Source organism: Podarcis pityusensis, assembly GCF_964106645.2.
Source record: "Podarcis pityusensis genome assembly, chromosome: 15".
NCBI lineage: Eukaryota > Metazoa > Chordata > Lepidosauria > Squamata > Lacertidae > Podarcis > Podarcis pityusensis.
Window position 1 is genome coordinate 12,881,916 of NC_138040.1, and position 15,925 is coordinate 12,897,840.

At 46.2% G+C, this 15,925-nt stretch overlaps 2 protein-coding genes across 4 annotated transcripts in view; one reads left to right on the forward strand and one right to left on the reverse strand.

Annotated features, from left to right (window-relative positions):
• COL26A1 (collagen type XXVI alpha 1 chain) overlaps positions 1-15,925 on the reverse strand; it is a 101,118-nt gene that overhangs the window by 67,833 nt on the left and 17,360 nt on the right. For 2 of the 3 annotated variants that reach the window (XM_080983124.1, XM_080983122.1), the window contains exons 2-3: positions 15,211-15,333; positions 11,771-11,874 (exon numbers count right to left, since the gene is read on the reverse strand). In XM_080983124.1, the coding sequence (XP_080839250.1) occupies positions 11,771-11,874; positions 15,211-15,333 (227 nt within the window). The remainder of the gene's footprint in view (positions 1-11,770; positions 11,875-15,210; positions 15,334-15,925) is intronic. The other variant, XM_080983123.1, reaches the window with a different exon arrangement.
• Positions 6,095-6,878, forward strand: PFN4 (profilin family member 4). Its single transcript, XM_080983292.1, has one exon. The coding sequence runs from the start codon at positions 6,224-6,226 to the stop codon at positions 6,701-6,703; it is 480 nt and encodes a 159-aa protein (XP_080839418.1). The 5' UTR covers positions 6,095-6,223; the 3' UTR covers positions 6,704-6,878.

Below are 15,925 nucleotides of genomic sequence, written 5' to 3' on the forward strand. Positions count from 1 at the left end.
AAGTTCACAGATCTTGTTGAAATAATTAAACTAAAGAGCTGTAACTGGATTTCGAATAAATGTGCAATTGTTATCATTTTGGATTTTATTGTGTTGTTATCTTCCTTAGTGGATTATGCAGTGGGTGATGCTTTTTATATAGGGTGGGGGCACTGGGGGTGAGTTTATGAAGCCAAAGGGGCAGTGCCCCCCCCAAAAGGGAAGTGCTGGTAGAGGACTGTCTTCTGAAGCAAAGCTACAGGGAACCAGGCAGAGGGCCTTCTCGGTAGTGGCGCCCACCCTGTGGAACGCCCTCCCACCAGATGTCAAAGAGAACAACAACTACCTGACATTCAGAAGACATCTGAAGGCAGCCCTGTTCAGGGAAGTTTTTAATGTGTGACATTTTAATGTATTTTTAATCTTTGTTGGAAGCCGCCCAGAGTGGCTGGGGAGACCCAGCCAGATGGGTGAGGTACAAATAACATATTATTATTATTATTATTATTATTATTATTATTAGTCCACTTCCTTCTGGCTTATAGAAGATTCAGCCCACCTTCATATACACAGGTGTCTCATGCCCCCACCCCCCCACCCCCGAAACTCTGTACTAACAGGAAATGAGACAGAGTTCTTTCGGCAGGGAGGAGGGGGAAAACAGAGGAAGAACTCTCCAATTTCACAAAGTCAACCCTCATTGTCAAACCAAGAGGCAGCTGAGAATTCTCCCAGTCCAAAGGCACGGTACGGTGTTCGAGAGACGACACACAAGAGAAACACAAAAATATCTCGTTAACTTTTTTTTTTTACAATTCTAACCACTGAACAAGCTACCCCCCCCCCCTTTCTCTCTCAATAATTTATACCTGAACGGCTCGTCTAGACATGACATCATTTTAAGGTATGCCTGGTGTTCTGTGGTCCGTTTACAATAACCAGGATGTATAATTGCCTTCGTTCAGGTCAGCAAAAGGGGCGATTAGTGGGCTGGGAAGCGGAGGGGGGCAGTGGCGGTGGTGGAGGAGCAGAGGAGGAATATCACAAAGGCCTTTCTCTCCGCAGCTGTTCTGGAGAGCGGTTTTTATAGCCTGTTGTTTTCTGCCAAGGAGACGGAGCCCTAACAATGCTCTCGAATCCACACTGAACCGCTATCCCTTGCAGGGAAGCAAAAGGGAGAGTGAGGGAGAACGACACATACCGCAGATAATCTCCGATTCGCAAATGGTTTCGGTGTGAACAGTTCCTATTAAAGCCATGAAGGGAAACCAGCTGTGGATGGCGGCCAGGATCTACTCGCATGGGTGAAGGCTGAAAGGCAAGACCCTTGATTCTTTTGCGAAACAGATCGTGGAGCTGCTGTGGGACTTGAGCAAAAGGCTCCCTCTATTAAATGGACAACCCTCTTATAAAGGACAACTGCTATAAAAGTTCAATCACATCTTGTGCGTGGGTTCAGTTGCAAGGATTCCACATACAGTCGTACCTTGGTTTTTGAACAGCCTAGTTCTCAAACATTTTGGCTCCCGAATGATTGAAACCCGAAAGTGACTGTTCCAGTTTTCCAACGTTCTTTTGGAAGCCAAACACCCAATGGGGCTTCCTATTGGCTGCAGCAGCTTCCTGCAGCCAACCAGAAGCCACGCTTTGGTTTCTGAACGTTTTGGAAGTCGAACGGACTTCTGGAACAGATTCTGTTCGACTCCCAAGGTATTCACAAAAATGCATTTGCTCAGTGCTATTTTTCTAGAAAAAGAGGTGCTGGAACTCACCTTCAACGTCTCCTTTGTTCTCTTTTAATTGCAATGACGCCCACCTGAGAGGTACTAGAATTGAGTTCCAGCGAGTTCTGGCTGGGGGAAAAAAAATCTTGGATATACTCAGACCCTTGGAGTCACCCCTCCACAAACATCTCAAGGCTTCTGGAGGCGACATGCAGAGATTTTTTTGCCCCACCTCCCCACCCTCAGCAAGGGAAAGAGCTTAAAGACTCTTTTTCTGCTGTGCTTTCCCAGCACAAAAAACCTATTTTGAAATCTTTGCCTTGCTTGCATTTAACTTACAGGATTTCAACCAGTGGCCTCCAGACTCATATGGTTGAAATTGTGCAAGCTAAATGCATGTACGATGCACCCATACTGTATCTAATTTGTGCCCACTGTTACCTTTGAAGGATTTCAAACTTTTAAAATATTGAGTCGTACCAGCTGATAGCCTTCCAGGCTCAGCTCCTAACCTGAGAGGCTTTGCAGAAGTTAAATCTCGGGCGCAAACTACGTGCTACGGGAAACATGTGTACATGTGTGAGATGTGCATGAATGATTATGCAGGCCATTTTTATTTTGAAGGAAAAACAGCTGGCCAGGCTCTATATCGGCCTTCCAATCAAGAGCAGGGTCCAGCGTTGGGTTTCCTGCCAAAAAATCACCCCCCGCTGCCCCCAAAGGCGCAGTAGAAAGCATATTTAGGGGTCAAATAGCAGTTGGGAGGTGGGCAGGAAATCAGGGGCCCACACAGCTGCATTTCATTCAAAATAAGAGTAGTTAGGTGGCTTTAAAAGTGGGGGGGGAGTTAATATAGTGTACTGCTTGCTCCTCAACGTATGATGGGAGCGAGGACACGTTCTCTTTTGTAGAGCACATGACTGTAAGCCAGAGGTGGGAAGATCTGTAGCCCTCCTCCAGATGTTGACGGACTCCAAATCCCATCGGCTCCAGCCAGCATGGCCAATGGTTTCCTGTCCCTGTAAGCTAATCCCGAGAAACCTGCAGTTAACCTGTAGAGTTTAATCTTGCCTTTCAGCCCTTCCTCAGCAGGCCAACCAGATGATTTTAAGATCATGTAGCTGCTGGATGATGCAGGTATGTATATCAGCCATAGGGTAGCGTCATCTGTGTTTGCTGCAGAAAAGGTTGGATAAGCCTTTCTGAACTGTGCAAGTGCTAAAAGTTAAGGGTAGCTTGAATTTTAAAATCCTGTTTCTTTGAATTCACTTAAGGGACATGGGTGGCGCTGTGGGTTAAACCACAGAGCCTAGGACTTGCCGATCGGAAGGTCGGCGGTTCGAATCCCCGTGACGGGGTGAGCTCCCGTTGTTCGGTCCCTGCTCCTGCCAACCTAGCAGTTCGAAAACACGTCAAAGTGCAAGTAGATAAATAGGTACCGCTTCGGCGAGAAGGTAAATGGCGTTTCCGTGTGCTGCTCTGGTTCGCCAGAAGCGGCTTAGTCATGCTGGCCACATGACCTGGAAGCTGTACGCCGGCTCCCTCTGCCAATAAAGCGAGATGAGCGCTGCAACCCCAGAGTCGGCCACGACTGGACCTAATGGTCAGGGGTCCCTTTACTTTTACCCTTTTATTCCCAACTTATTGGTTTGATGATCCTTTAGCTCCCCCCTTGTTTGTTTGTTTGTTTGTTTGTTTGTTTGTTTACACATTAGTGTTTTGCACTTATATCGTAATGCCCTTCAGCCATCATCATCATCATCATTTATTTATAGCCCGCCCATCTGGCAGGGTTTCCCCAGCCACTCTGGGCAGCTCCCAACAGAAAATTAAAAGCATGCTAAAATATAAAGCATTAAATACTTCCCTAAACAGGGCTGCCTTCAGGTGTCTTCTAAAAGTCAGTTGTTAGATTATCGATCTTGAACAAGGCCTGTATAATTTGTGACACTGTCTGCCTTTTTAAACATATACACCTAAGATGTCTTACTCCCCACCCCCAATTCTTCCAGTTGCACCTTGTAAGCTTTCCAGTGGCACATTTTGATATTTGAATACCTGAAAGGCCACCTCCTTCCTTCCCTACAGACTCTTTCGGGTGCTGAAATTGGCAGAGGGGGCCCTCTCGGTAGTTCCTCTGCCCTCAGAGGCTGTTGGGGGAGGGACACAGGACAGGGCCTTCCCTGTGGTTGCCCCTAAATTGTGCAGCTCCCTCCCCAGAGGGAGGTGTGCCTGGCGCCTTCATTGCACAGCTTCCGGAAAATGCTGAAGACTCACCCCTTTACCTCGGTTTCTGGCACATGCAGTGCAAATCTATAGGAACCATCTTATTTTGATAATTTTAAGTTGCTTTAAACTGCTTTTAACGTTGTGCTTTAATGTTGTAACACACCCTGGGACCTTAGGGTGGGAAACAAACAAACAAACAAACAAACACACACTTCCTACTGCCACTAACTTACAAACAAATACTTCCTCCTGCCACTAACTTACAAATCCATACCATACGTTTAAAACAGATGGCTCCCCCCGCCCCAATAATCCTGTGCACTGTAGTTTTCTAAGGGTGCTGGGAATTGTAGTTTTGTGTGAGATAAACTACATTGTCCAGTATTCTTTTGTGGGGAGGGTAGCATTCTGCTTTAAATGTATGATGTGCATATAACAAAAGTAAATTTAGCCTGAAGTAGGGACACCTTGATAAACCTACAAGATGCTGCCGTTTCTTAAGCTTTCACCCCCATAAAACGCTGCTTCTTTTTTTGAGCTTGAGATATACAGCGTATTTCTATTCTTCCTACAGTCCCTGCCCCACGCCAGTCTCTTGGTAGTCCCAAGCAGAGAGCAATTGTGTGCTTTTGGCTAAAAACACAGCATTTGAGAAACTAGATCTTGCTCCAATATAAAGGGAAAACTCCTGGATCATTTTTGGAAGTTGTACAGACAAAGGAAGCCCATCTCTTGGGGAGCTGGATTACCAAATGCATTCAGGGCCTCTTGCAGAAATAAATCTGGTGTTGTTCAGCTCAGTCTTCCCAAGCGGACTGCTTTTTGTGGGTTTGAGGAAGGAAGGGGGAATGCCAGGGGGTAGCCTGGAGATGTAAATGGTTTTATTTAAGAGCAAAACGCAGAGAATGGTCCATTTGATAGACGATGCCTTTAAGAACCAGTAAAAGGAAACATTAAAAGAAATTATAGTAAAGCTATAGGAGATTTTCGAAGTGGCTTTTTCAGATGTATTGCTTTCTTTAAGGTACAGGCATTTTCTTTGCCTCGAAATCAAACGGGTTCTTCAGGTTTTTTGAAACATCGCAACACCTGCAAGGCCTGTTTGACCAGCAATGATCCAAGTCCATTTCAAACTAATGAAACAAACCAACACCAACAGCCTAACTCAGTATAAAGCAGCTACCTCTGTTCCTATGTTCCTCACTATGATGTGATGGATTGAGCTTCTATTCAAATCCGCTATTCTTTTTCTAAATTTGCATTAACACATTAAAATATGGAAATCAAGTGCAAATATGTGTCTTTGACACAAAGGGTTGATAGTTGTTTTCATTGTTTATTATCAATTTTATTTTTTTGTTGTTTATAATGAGGTAAACTGCCCTGGGACGTTTGGTGAAAACAAGGTCATATATATGCAAAACAAGATACAGTGGTACCTCGCAAGACGAATGCCTCGCAAGACAAAAAACACACTAGACGAAAGGGTTTTTTGTTTTTTGAGCTGCTTCGCAAGACGATTTTCCCTATGGGCTTGCTTCGCAAGACGGAAACGTCTTGCAAGTTTGTTTCCTTTTTCTTAACACCGTTAATACAATTGTGACTTGACTTCGAGGAGCAACTCATAGAACACCATGTGGTAGCCTTTTTTGAGGTTTTTAAAGACTTTGGTGATTTTTGAAGCTTTTCCAAAACTTTCCCGACACTGTGCTTCGCAAGACAAAAAAAATCGCAAGACGACAAAACTCGCGGAACGAATTAATTTCGTCTTGCGAGGCACCACTGTAAATAAAGATAAGTGGCCACCCTAACTTTAGCACTGCTCCCCCTACACCTGAGAAAACTCCCTTCCCTCCCAATTGTACACAGAAATACTGAATTTTTGAAGGCACTCCGAGAGCCTTTTTGCCTAAATGGTGGGATTTAAATGCCTTAAAGAAACAAACAAAGGGGGAACAAGGAAAAAAAATGAGGTAAACCTCCTGGGAATTCCTGCCAAATGCACATTCTCAGCTTGTCATTACTGACGTTCAACAAATGAAAAAGAAAGGAAATGAATGAATGTGAGAATCGGCATGGTCAGCAAGGGGTTACTTGATCCCAGACAAGAACCAGCTCCCTTTCCCAAATAGCTTGCACCCTTTGACTTGTATCTCTCTGTGTGTGTTTTTAAAGAAGGCTTTCTAAAAAGAAACGAGAAATGAAAAATTCAGAGAGAAGGCCTAGTTCATTTCAGGAGCCAGGAGTGGTGTTGGTGGTGGTGGGGAACCAAACAAACTACAATTCCCAGAATGCTTTGGGAGAAGCCACGGCAGTTGAAGCTGTTTTGTGTAACCAAGGAAGCAGACAAATCCTTAACAGCAGAGAGCCGGGGAGAGAGGAAAATGAACCAGACACAAAGTATGCTGATAGACGGCCTCACTCGGACCAAGCATGTTGCCAACGCCGCTCTCATCAGAATAGTGGACGGCAACATCCTGGCAACGACTCCGGGCTTCAACATCCAAAGCCAAGCCCTGGTCTTCCTCCAAGCTTTTTTTAAGGAGCTGCTCCAAGTCAGAAGAGACGGGCTCTACTTCAAAGACCGGTATTACAAGTGTGTCAGAGCAGACGACCACTCCATCTACCTCAAAGGGAAAGACAACGGGGTGATTTTGGCCAAAACAGGGACCTTCATCGTGGTCGGCACTTACGCCCAAGGCATGTACCCCAGCGTGTGTGTGGAAGCCGTGGAGAAGCTGGCGGACTACTTCAGAGCAAAGGGAAACTGAAAAGGCTGTGGAGATGGAGCCATTTTACTCGGAGACCCCGCGCAGCCCAGCCCAACGAGAGAACGGTTCGCCATCGGCAAGAGAGGGCTGCTGATGCAAGGACCACAAGTCCTTTTCACAAGCATCCTACTTGTGGGGTTGGAGGGGAGAAAAATTAAATGCATGAGAAGTAAAACTTTGGTACTTGATTGATATATGTGTATAGTTTCAGGTTCTCCCTGGCCTGAAGCCTTGATTGGTTGAGACTAGCTGCAATTTCTGGCTGGGGACGTTGTGGCCCTCTCTGCCTGGCCCTCAGGACTTTCCACGCTCCAGGCCATGCCTCCCCCCCAAGACACCACCACCAGCAGCCCTGCTCCCGACCCTCTCTCAAGTGTTGGGATAGCGGTTCTTGCTTTCCTGGGTGGAGGGGTGTAGACAGTGTTAGAAATTCCCCAGGTGCCAGGCACATTTTGTGACTGGCGCGAGTCCGGTTGTGACCACATGGAGCTCTCTGTATGTCAGGTTGGCGACTGACAACTGGACGACCTCCAGCTTTCTTAAGCAGGTAAGCAAAAGAGCTTATTTACTGCATTTATATCCCACCTTTTTCTGCAAGGAATACATGGTTCACTCCTTGGTTAAATCCTACAATGACCCTGTGAGGGAGGTTAGGAGGCTGTGAGTGATTCCAAGGTCACCCAGTGAGCTTCCTGACTGAGTGGGGATTTGAACCCTGATCTCCCAGGTCCTAGTCTCGCACTCTAACCACTACACCACACTTCCTAGAGTCCTTCTGCTATGGGGCAGCTCTATAAATTAAGCAGGTAAATAAATATGGGGAAAGCAAAATGTTACTTGGAGAAGGATTTGAACTATTTCCCTTGAAGCCTGAATGTGATTTATTCTGGGTTGTTTAATTTGATGTTTTAATGTGTTGTAAACCGCTTTGAGATTTTCCCCCCTTTAAAATATAAAGAGGTATAGAAATGAAAATCATCATCATCATCAATTTCATCGGGGGGCGGGGGGAATGGCACCTAGACATTCCATTGTGGCAACCGTGACCCAGGTTTAAGGTAGCATTTGATGATTAGCTTATATATCCGAGTTTCAGGCACTGGTGTGGGCACAGAAATTTGGGGTAGACTGGAAGGTGTACTATAGAACAAAGGTAAGGGTCATCATATCCATTGCTCCACCAATCTTTATCTCTGGGCCCACCCACTTTTGACTCCGAGCATGCCCACCACTGGCATGTGAACCCCAAAAGATTCCCCATGAGGGAATATAGCCCTCGGGGCTAAATATTTACCCCTCTGTTCTAGAACATTCTGTGTAAGAGATTGCTGCAATGGCAAGGTATATATACCGTATTTTTTGCTCTATAAGACGCACCAGACCACAAGACGCACCTAGTTTTTGGAGGAGGAAAACAAGAAAAAAAATATTCGGAATCTCCGAAGCCAGAACAGCAAGAGGGATCGCTATGCAGTGAAAGCAGCAATCCCTCTTGCTGTTCTGGCTTCTGGGATAGCTGCGCAGCCTGCATTCGCTCCATAAGACGCATACACATTTCCCCTTACTTTTTAGGAGGGAAAAAGTGAGTCTTATAGAGCAAAAAATACGGTAATTTGATTCAGTTCTCCTTTAAAAGCAAGCTGATCTAATTTATACTTACTGTTATTTTTTATTTCTACAATTTATATACCGCTTATATTTTTTTAAAAAACCAAACTCTAAGTGGATTACAAAACAGATCAAAACATCAAAATAAAAAGTAATAATGATGGAAGTCCGTCAATGATGCTGCTGATGACGGGCTTGGTGCTTCTGGCAACAATGACTGGGACAAATCTGTAGTTTTTTAAGGGTTCCACCTTATGTCATAAATAGGTCATCTAGTGATCCTCTCTCTGGAAAAGAAACATTTCACCACTTCTCCTTCCTTGTACCCATATGGCTTATTTCTCCAAAATGTAAACCTGTGCATGTGTATGGTGTTAAAAAAAAGAGATACAGTGGCACTTCGGGTTACATACGCTTCAGGTTACAGAACTTTGCTTCAGGATGCGAACAGAAATCGTGCTCTGGCGGCGCGGCGGCAGCAGCAGGAGGCTCCATTAGCTAAAGTGGTGCTTCAGGTTAAGAACAGTTTCAGGTTAAGAACAGATCTCCGGAACGAATTAAGTACTTAACCTGAGGTACCACCGTAGATGAAATTCAGAACTTATCGGAAGTTAGGGGAAACACAACTCAGCTGGATTCAATCAGCTGGGAGGCATGATGCTCTGATGGGTCCAGGAGCCCACCTGTCACCCCTGGCCCTAACAGTTCCCCTACAAAAAAAATTCATTGCATGCCACTGCCTGCAACCCTAGAAAGCTGCTGCCAGCCAGTGTTAACAATACTGAGATGGAAAGCTCAGTGGTCTGCCTTGGTCTAAGGATGATTCCTATGCACCTAAATCAGAATGCATTACACAACCATAAGGACACGAGACACCTTTTTTTTAACAATGTGAGTCGTAGGAACAGAGTTTCTACACTGCCACAGAATTGCAGCATGCAAACTGCCCTTCCCGTTATCAGCCAGGCGGAGGGGGTAATTTTGTTTCCCGGATTTGCACCGTTCCATTAGAAGGAAAGAAAACTTGGGTCTAAAGACGGGAGAAGAGAGAGATGACGTCTGATATTAGCAAAAGTAAAACAAGGTTGTCATTTTCTGGCTGCCCTCAGATTGGCGCCAAGTTTCCCGGGTTGGTGGGGGACACACATTTGCCTCCCAGGAGAGCGTCCCTGGGCTTTGAACTTCGAAGCATATGAGAGGAGGAGAAAGAGGCTAGTTGGAGGTGCCAGCATCATCTTGGATTGAAATCAATCAGACTGATGCATGATTGCAATAACTAGCCCACATCACCTCTGCGCTGCCCCTTTCCATATGGTCTTTATATCAGGATTCCGCAGGCTGGGTGGCTCATTTCCTGCTGCAGCTAAAAAAATCCCCCTCGCTCCAAAAAGAGAGAAAGAAAACAAAGCAAAGCGAGACTGATCGTCCAGCAGAACTGTTTGACTAAAGTCCCTCCAAAGCTGAAGCAACAGCTCCGATTAAGTTCTTTGTTATCTTATCAACTTAGCTAGATGCAGAGAGAAGCCCAAACAAGGCAGGAATTAACTTAAGACTCACTCCAAATGTCAGGGAATCTGACATGTTCCATCACTTGGGGTTTACCTGAGACTTCTTTGGGCCCAGGGAGACAAAGGAATAAAACCAGAAAGCACTGGAGGCCTCAGAACAGAAGCATACCCTCCAACATTTCTCCAGTGAAAACAGGGACAACCAATTCTATTAGTATTAGTAAAGTGGACGCTCGGGTTGTGAACGTGATCCGTGTGGGATGCACGTTCGCAACGCGCAGCGTTCGTAACCTGCAGCAGCGCATCTATGCACGCGGGGGTTGCGATTCGGCGCTTCTGCGTTCCTGTACTTCTGGGTTTTGGCAGGTCCGTAACCCAAAAAAACACAACCTGAAGCATCTGTAATCCGAGGTATGACTGAATTAGTATTAGTATCACCCTGCCCATCTGACTGGGTTGCCCCAGTCATTCTGAGCTACTTCCAACATATATAAAAACATAACAAAACATTACACATTAAAAAAAACTTCCCTGTACAGGCCTGCCTTCAGATGTCTTCTAAAGGCTGCAGAGATACTTACATCCTTGGCTCAGGGGTCGCATAACTACATACGCTCCAACATTTCTCTGATGGAAATAGGGACGTTCTAAGGACATTCCAGGATCAAATCAGAAACCAGTACAGCTTCTGTAATTCTGGGACTGTCCCCAGGAAATAGGAACACTTGGAAGTTTGCAGTAGCCAGACCCAAATTAGTGATTTAATCACTGCTTGGGGCCTGCACAAGATATTCTGCTGCCCAGGATGAAGATGGTGTCCCCACCAGAGAGCAGCTGCACTGGCAACTGAATCTTGCAGCAACCCTGGCAATGGTATAGAGTCCTCTGCTGCACCTGAGAGTCGCAGCCCAGCTTAGGGAGTTCAGGGCCAACCCTGGATGTTGGACCATATCAGGTGAGCAAGAGGCATCGTCAGAGTTCAAGGACACATTCCAGCCAAGGAAGGTGTGAAGCAGGGCCTGATGAGGGTGGCCTGGGAAAGGGCCTTCTCTGTGGCAGCCCCTCAGTTGTGAAACTCCCATGCCACCTTCCTTATACAGCTTCTGGCAAATTCTGAAGAGACGCCTCTTCGCCCTACCCTTTCAACGCTTGAGGTGTGTATTTTTAGGACTCACCCTATTTCTCTAATTGAAAGATGCTTTAAACTGTTTTTAATATTTTGTTGCATGGTTGTGCTTTAATGTCGTAACCTGCCCTGGGACCCAATAATAAATCATAAATAATTCCACTCAGAACAAATCAGAAGCATGACATCTCGCGCAGGGAAGCCTGCGGTTCGGATGCAAGGATTCCAAACGGTGCTCCCCGGGGAGGACAAACAGTCTCCAAATTCCCCACGTAAACACAGCCGTGGTGAATATCAAATGACAGGCAGCCCGTGAAGAAGGCAAGCCGTTTTCTTCCAAAAGATAAAATCTAAAAGCGAAGATTTTAGCTAAACAGCGGAGTTTAGCTAGCTGCCAGCAAGACTTCCTTGCAGGCTGGAGACCTTCCTCGTCGGCTGCCTGGTTAAGAGTTAAAATTCCTCAGATAATTCTAATTTAAACAATCTGTAGCCATCAGCACTAAGGAGGTGCCCGCCAGCTGGTGATGGTTAAGTGGTTCCTTTTTTTTCTCTTCCAGAAACCTGAACCTATTAGCAAAGGGTCAAGACGTTCTGTTATACTCCGTAGCAAGTTTCAACAATGGTGGAAACCCTCTCGTAGAATGCAAGAGTCTTCCAGGGATGGGGAGAGAGAGAGAGAAGATTTCATTTCAAGAGAAGGTTGGGAAAGGAACTCCCACAGATCTGTATTTCCAACTTTGAACAGTGCAACTGGAAGGTCCTGCAAACCTGGGGTATGGGAGGAGGGGAAGGAACCTCCACACACTTTCATTCACAGATGCTTACCTTCCTCACAGTTCCTTCCCGTGAAGCCAGGACAGCATCGCCATTCCAGGGCAGTCAGTGTTCTATAGGAGATCTTGTACATGGGTCTGATGAGAGTCCTGTAACTAACACAAGCAAGAGGTCACACAGACTGCTCTGCCCCAAACCTGCCAACCTTGCAAATATCAAAAACTGCATGTTTGCAAGTAAGCTCAGGTATGCTTTAATGCAAGGCTGACACAGCACAAAAAACAAAACACTCACCCACACTTCCCACTGGTCCTAGGCCTAGGAAGCATGGGTCCATGCAGTTTCCTACTTGTCCTGCTCCTTTCCCAGGGAAAATCCACTCTTTAGTGCTAAATAAGAGCACAAGCCAGGCTTTAATACTCTTAATTTACCCTGAACATTTAGGGAACTAGTCTAGTCCACTGACTGCACACCACTGCTGTTTATTCTGACAGACTGTGTGCTAAAAAACAGTTTTCCCCCAAGGGGAAAGTGGAAGTTTGGGACAAGAGGAAGCGTGGATGAACTCTAACAAGGGTACAGACTCCCAGGTAAGCGAGTACAAGTGCAGCCTCACCACAGCTTCATGAGAACATAAGACCCTCCTACTGTACAAGGCCATGCTTTCTCCCTCTTCCGTGTGACAGCCCTTTAGATATTTGAAGATGGCTATCCTATCGCCTCTCAGTCTTCTCTCCTCCAAGCTAAACCTGCCTAATTCCCTCAACTGTCAACACACACAAATGGGCTCCAAAGCTCCCAGATGAGCCTGTCAACTTTCTGCTGGCACAATTGAGAAAGGAGACTTGCAAGTTGGATCCCAGTCTACAAGGCAATTGTGCGCTCAAATGGCTTCTTTGCAAAACTGATACGCATTGCAGGGCAAATGCTTTAAACACACAGGAGGAAGACATTTCCTGTGTAGTCCATTTGGGTCCCAGGATGCTATAAGCCGTATCTCTACCCCTCCCCACTCCCCCCCCAAAAAATATTGTCCTGACCAGCTTCCGGTCTTGAAAGTGTCCTTGTTTCTGAAGAATCAGCCTTTGGTGCCAAATGTGTAATCTGATGTTCTGCATTCGGAATCGTTGCATGCTTGAATTCCCCTTAAAACAAACAAACAACTCTCCCCGCCCCCAAAAGTGAAGTTCAAACATTCCAGCCGTGACTATTTACCAGTGACAGTTTCGATTTCTTGGTCCCTGGTGATTCCTTGCCCTTACCTTTGCCTTGTTAAAATGCCTTGTTAAAATCAGGATGAGTTGCTAGATGATAACCTACAGGTATCTGGTTAGCCTCTATGAGAACTGGAAAATGGATTTTAGCTGTGATTCCTGAATTGCAAAGGGTTGTACTAGATGACCCTTTGGGTCTCTTCCAATTCTATGATTCTGCTTTGTAACACATTGGGAGGGCAGACAGAAAAGAACACTGCCCCCCCCTCACAGAAAAAGAAGAAATCATAATCTGATCCAAGCTTGCACATACCACCCCCAACAACCACTTTGGCACACCTTAGTAAAAGCTGGAGGCTGATCCTGACACTAGCTTGCCTAATACCCTCTTAAAGCCATCTAAACCCGCCATCCCCGCATTGTGTGGCCAGTGAAATTCGCAGAGTTAATTATCTGTTGCCTGAAAAAGCACTTCCTTCTGTCAGTCCAGTAAACCGACTGCCAAACAGTTCCACTGGGTGAAACAGAGTTTATCCTTTATCCTTCCCTTTAAGTCGTCTTCTGTTTCACAACAAAAAAGCCCCAAGTGTTTCATCCTCCCTTTATCAGAAAGATGGATCAGTTCCTTAAATAAATAAATCATAGAATCATGAGAGTTTGAAGTGGCCTCAAAGGTCATCTAGCCTAAGCCCGCCCACTTCCAATACAGCATGTTCAAGATCGTGCACCGTCCGTAAAAGCTCTTCCAAATGCCCAACTGGAATGCCCTTCCTTGCAATTTGGACTCTGGAGCATCAGAAAGCAAATTTGCTCCATCGTCTATTTGACAGCCCTTCAGGATATTTAAAGGTGGCCGTTGCGTGGCCTCTTGATCATTTCCCCTGCTTGGCTCATTGTGTTTGCCCTGTCTGCACGTTCTCCTTTTTAACTCTGTGTCATTCTTTCCTTGCCTGCTGCCTCCAGATGCTTTGGGTTCCTACTCCCACCATCCCTGAATCTCAGTCTTTAGCTGCGATCCCTGCATTGCAGGGCATTAAGACTAGATGACCCCTGAGGTCCTTTCCAACTCTACAGTTCTATGATTCTATGATGCGTCATGTACACTCAACATGCCATGTCGGACCTGCTTTCTTATCCATTTCCACAGCGCACAGGTAAACTGCGGCATTCATTCCCACAGGATGGGGCGAGGACCCACCAATTTAAAAAGATCAGACAAATCTGTGCCTGTCAATGGGTACTGTCAGGGCTGGAGTCAGACACTGGTCAGAATGAAAGACATGGGGCTCCATTGTCAGTGCAGTTAACTCTGTATTCTGCTGGGTTTCATAAATGGAGAGATGGCTGTTGCTTGTGGGCTTCCACTGTGAGAATGGCCTTTGGCCTGAACTAAAGGTAAAGGTACCCCTGACCGTTAGGTCCAGTCGCAGACGACTCTGGGGTTGTGGCGCTCATCTCGCTTTATTGGCAGAGGGAGCCGGCATACAGCTTCTGGGTCATGTGGCCAGCATGACTAAGCTGCTTCTGGCAAACCAGAGCAGAGCACGGAAACGCCGTTTACCTTCCCGCCAGAGCGGTACCTATTTATCTACTTGCACTTTGTGCTTTCGAACTGCTAGGTTGGCAGAAGCAGGGACCGAGCAACAGGAGCTCACCCCGTTGCGGGGATTCAAACCGCCAACCTTCTGATCGGCAAGCCCTAGGCTCTGTGGTTTAGACCACAGCGCTACTCACATCCCTTGGCCTGAACTCGCAGGGCTTTTTATACACTCTTAACTTCTTCACTCCCTTCAGAACCACTTTTTAAATTATTATTATTACTACTACAATTGATTTATTAATCGCCTTCCAAACCACCATCTCAAGGCAATTTGCATATAAGATGATCAAAAATAGGGGGGCGGAGTCAACCAATACATTGAAAACAAAGGCTAAAACCTTAACAAGTGCACACTTATAGTAAAGACAACTTTATCCAGTTGGGAAAGACCATCAAAACAACAAAGTTGTAAAGTGCAGCTAGGGGGCGACTATCATATCTCAACAGGGATGCAATTCCACAGGACAGGGGCAGCCACCCTGAAGGCCCTGCTCTGAGCTCTGAGATCTTTGCAGGAGAAACTCTCCCACAGACTGCAGTGATCTGGTGGGTGTACAAGGCAGTCTGTCAACTACGTGGGTCCTTCTCTGTGACGGCGAGCAGCCTGCCTCTACAACCCTGAGAAGAAAATCCAGCATTCCAACCAAGCCAGGAGAAGTTATTCAGACAGAGGTTACCTCACTAAGTTGGCACAAGGTCCCGGCCACCGGCAGCTTTGATAAACCCTCTGGATCACAGTCTCTGAGCCATTCTGCACCTGGCAGGAAACAGTCCGGGTGACCGTGTGTTGACACCAGTGCCTGCGGAGAGGAACAGAAGGCAAACTCAATGTCATTAAGGCCAAATCACTGACTGCTGCAAATCAAGAAGGTGGGACAACGAGCACAGAACAGAGTGGGACTAGATATTCTTAAAAATTTCAGTACTGGCTGGTCCACTAGGGCGGCTGCTGGGACAGAGCCCTCCCAAGGAGTCCAGCGCAGAGACCATAGCTAAGCCACAGCCAGCCCCGCACTGCCAGAACGCATGGATCCTGAAATAGTCTGGGCCCCTTTAAGAGCAGAGGCTCCGTCCATTAGGGAGGAGCTAGATGCTCAAAGGAAGCTGGAGGTCCAATTTAAGGCTCTGCCTAAGTTTGCTGGTTGTTAGAACGACATTCAAGCCTGCCTTGTCTCACTGCCAGTGTAGGCTCCCCTTGGGGCTGTCCAAGGTTCTACCTTACCATGCTTTTCACTGCAAGAAGTGAAGTTATGGGGAAGGAAGCAGAGGGCATTGTCTCTGTGTGTGTGTGTGCAATGCTTTTTATGAGTTTCATTAGATATTACAAGTATTCCATTCATCTTCAAAACAACACAAGGTACACAAAATACCAAAAAAAAAGATCATGAAGAA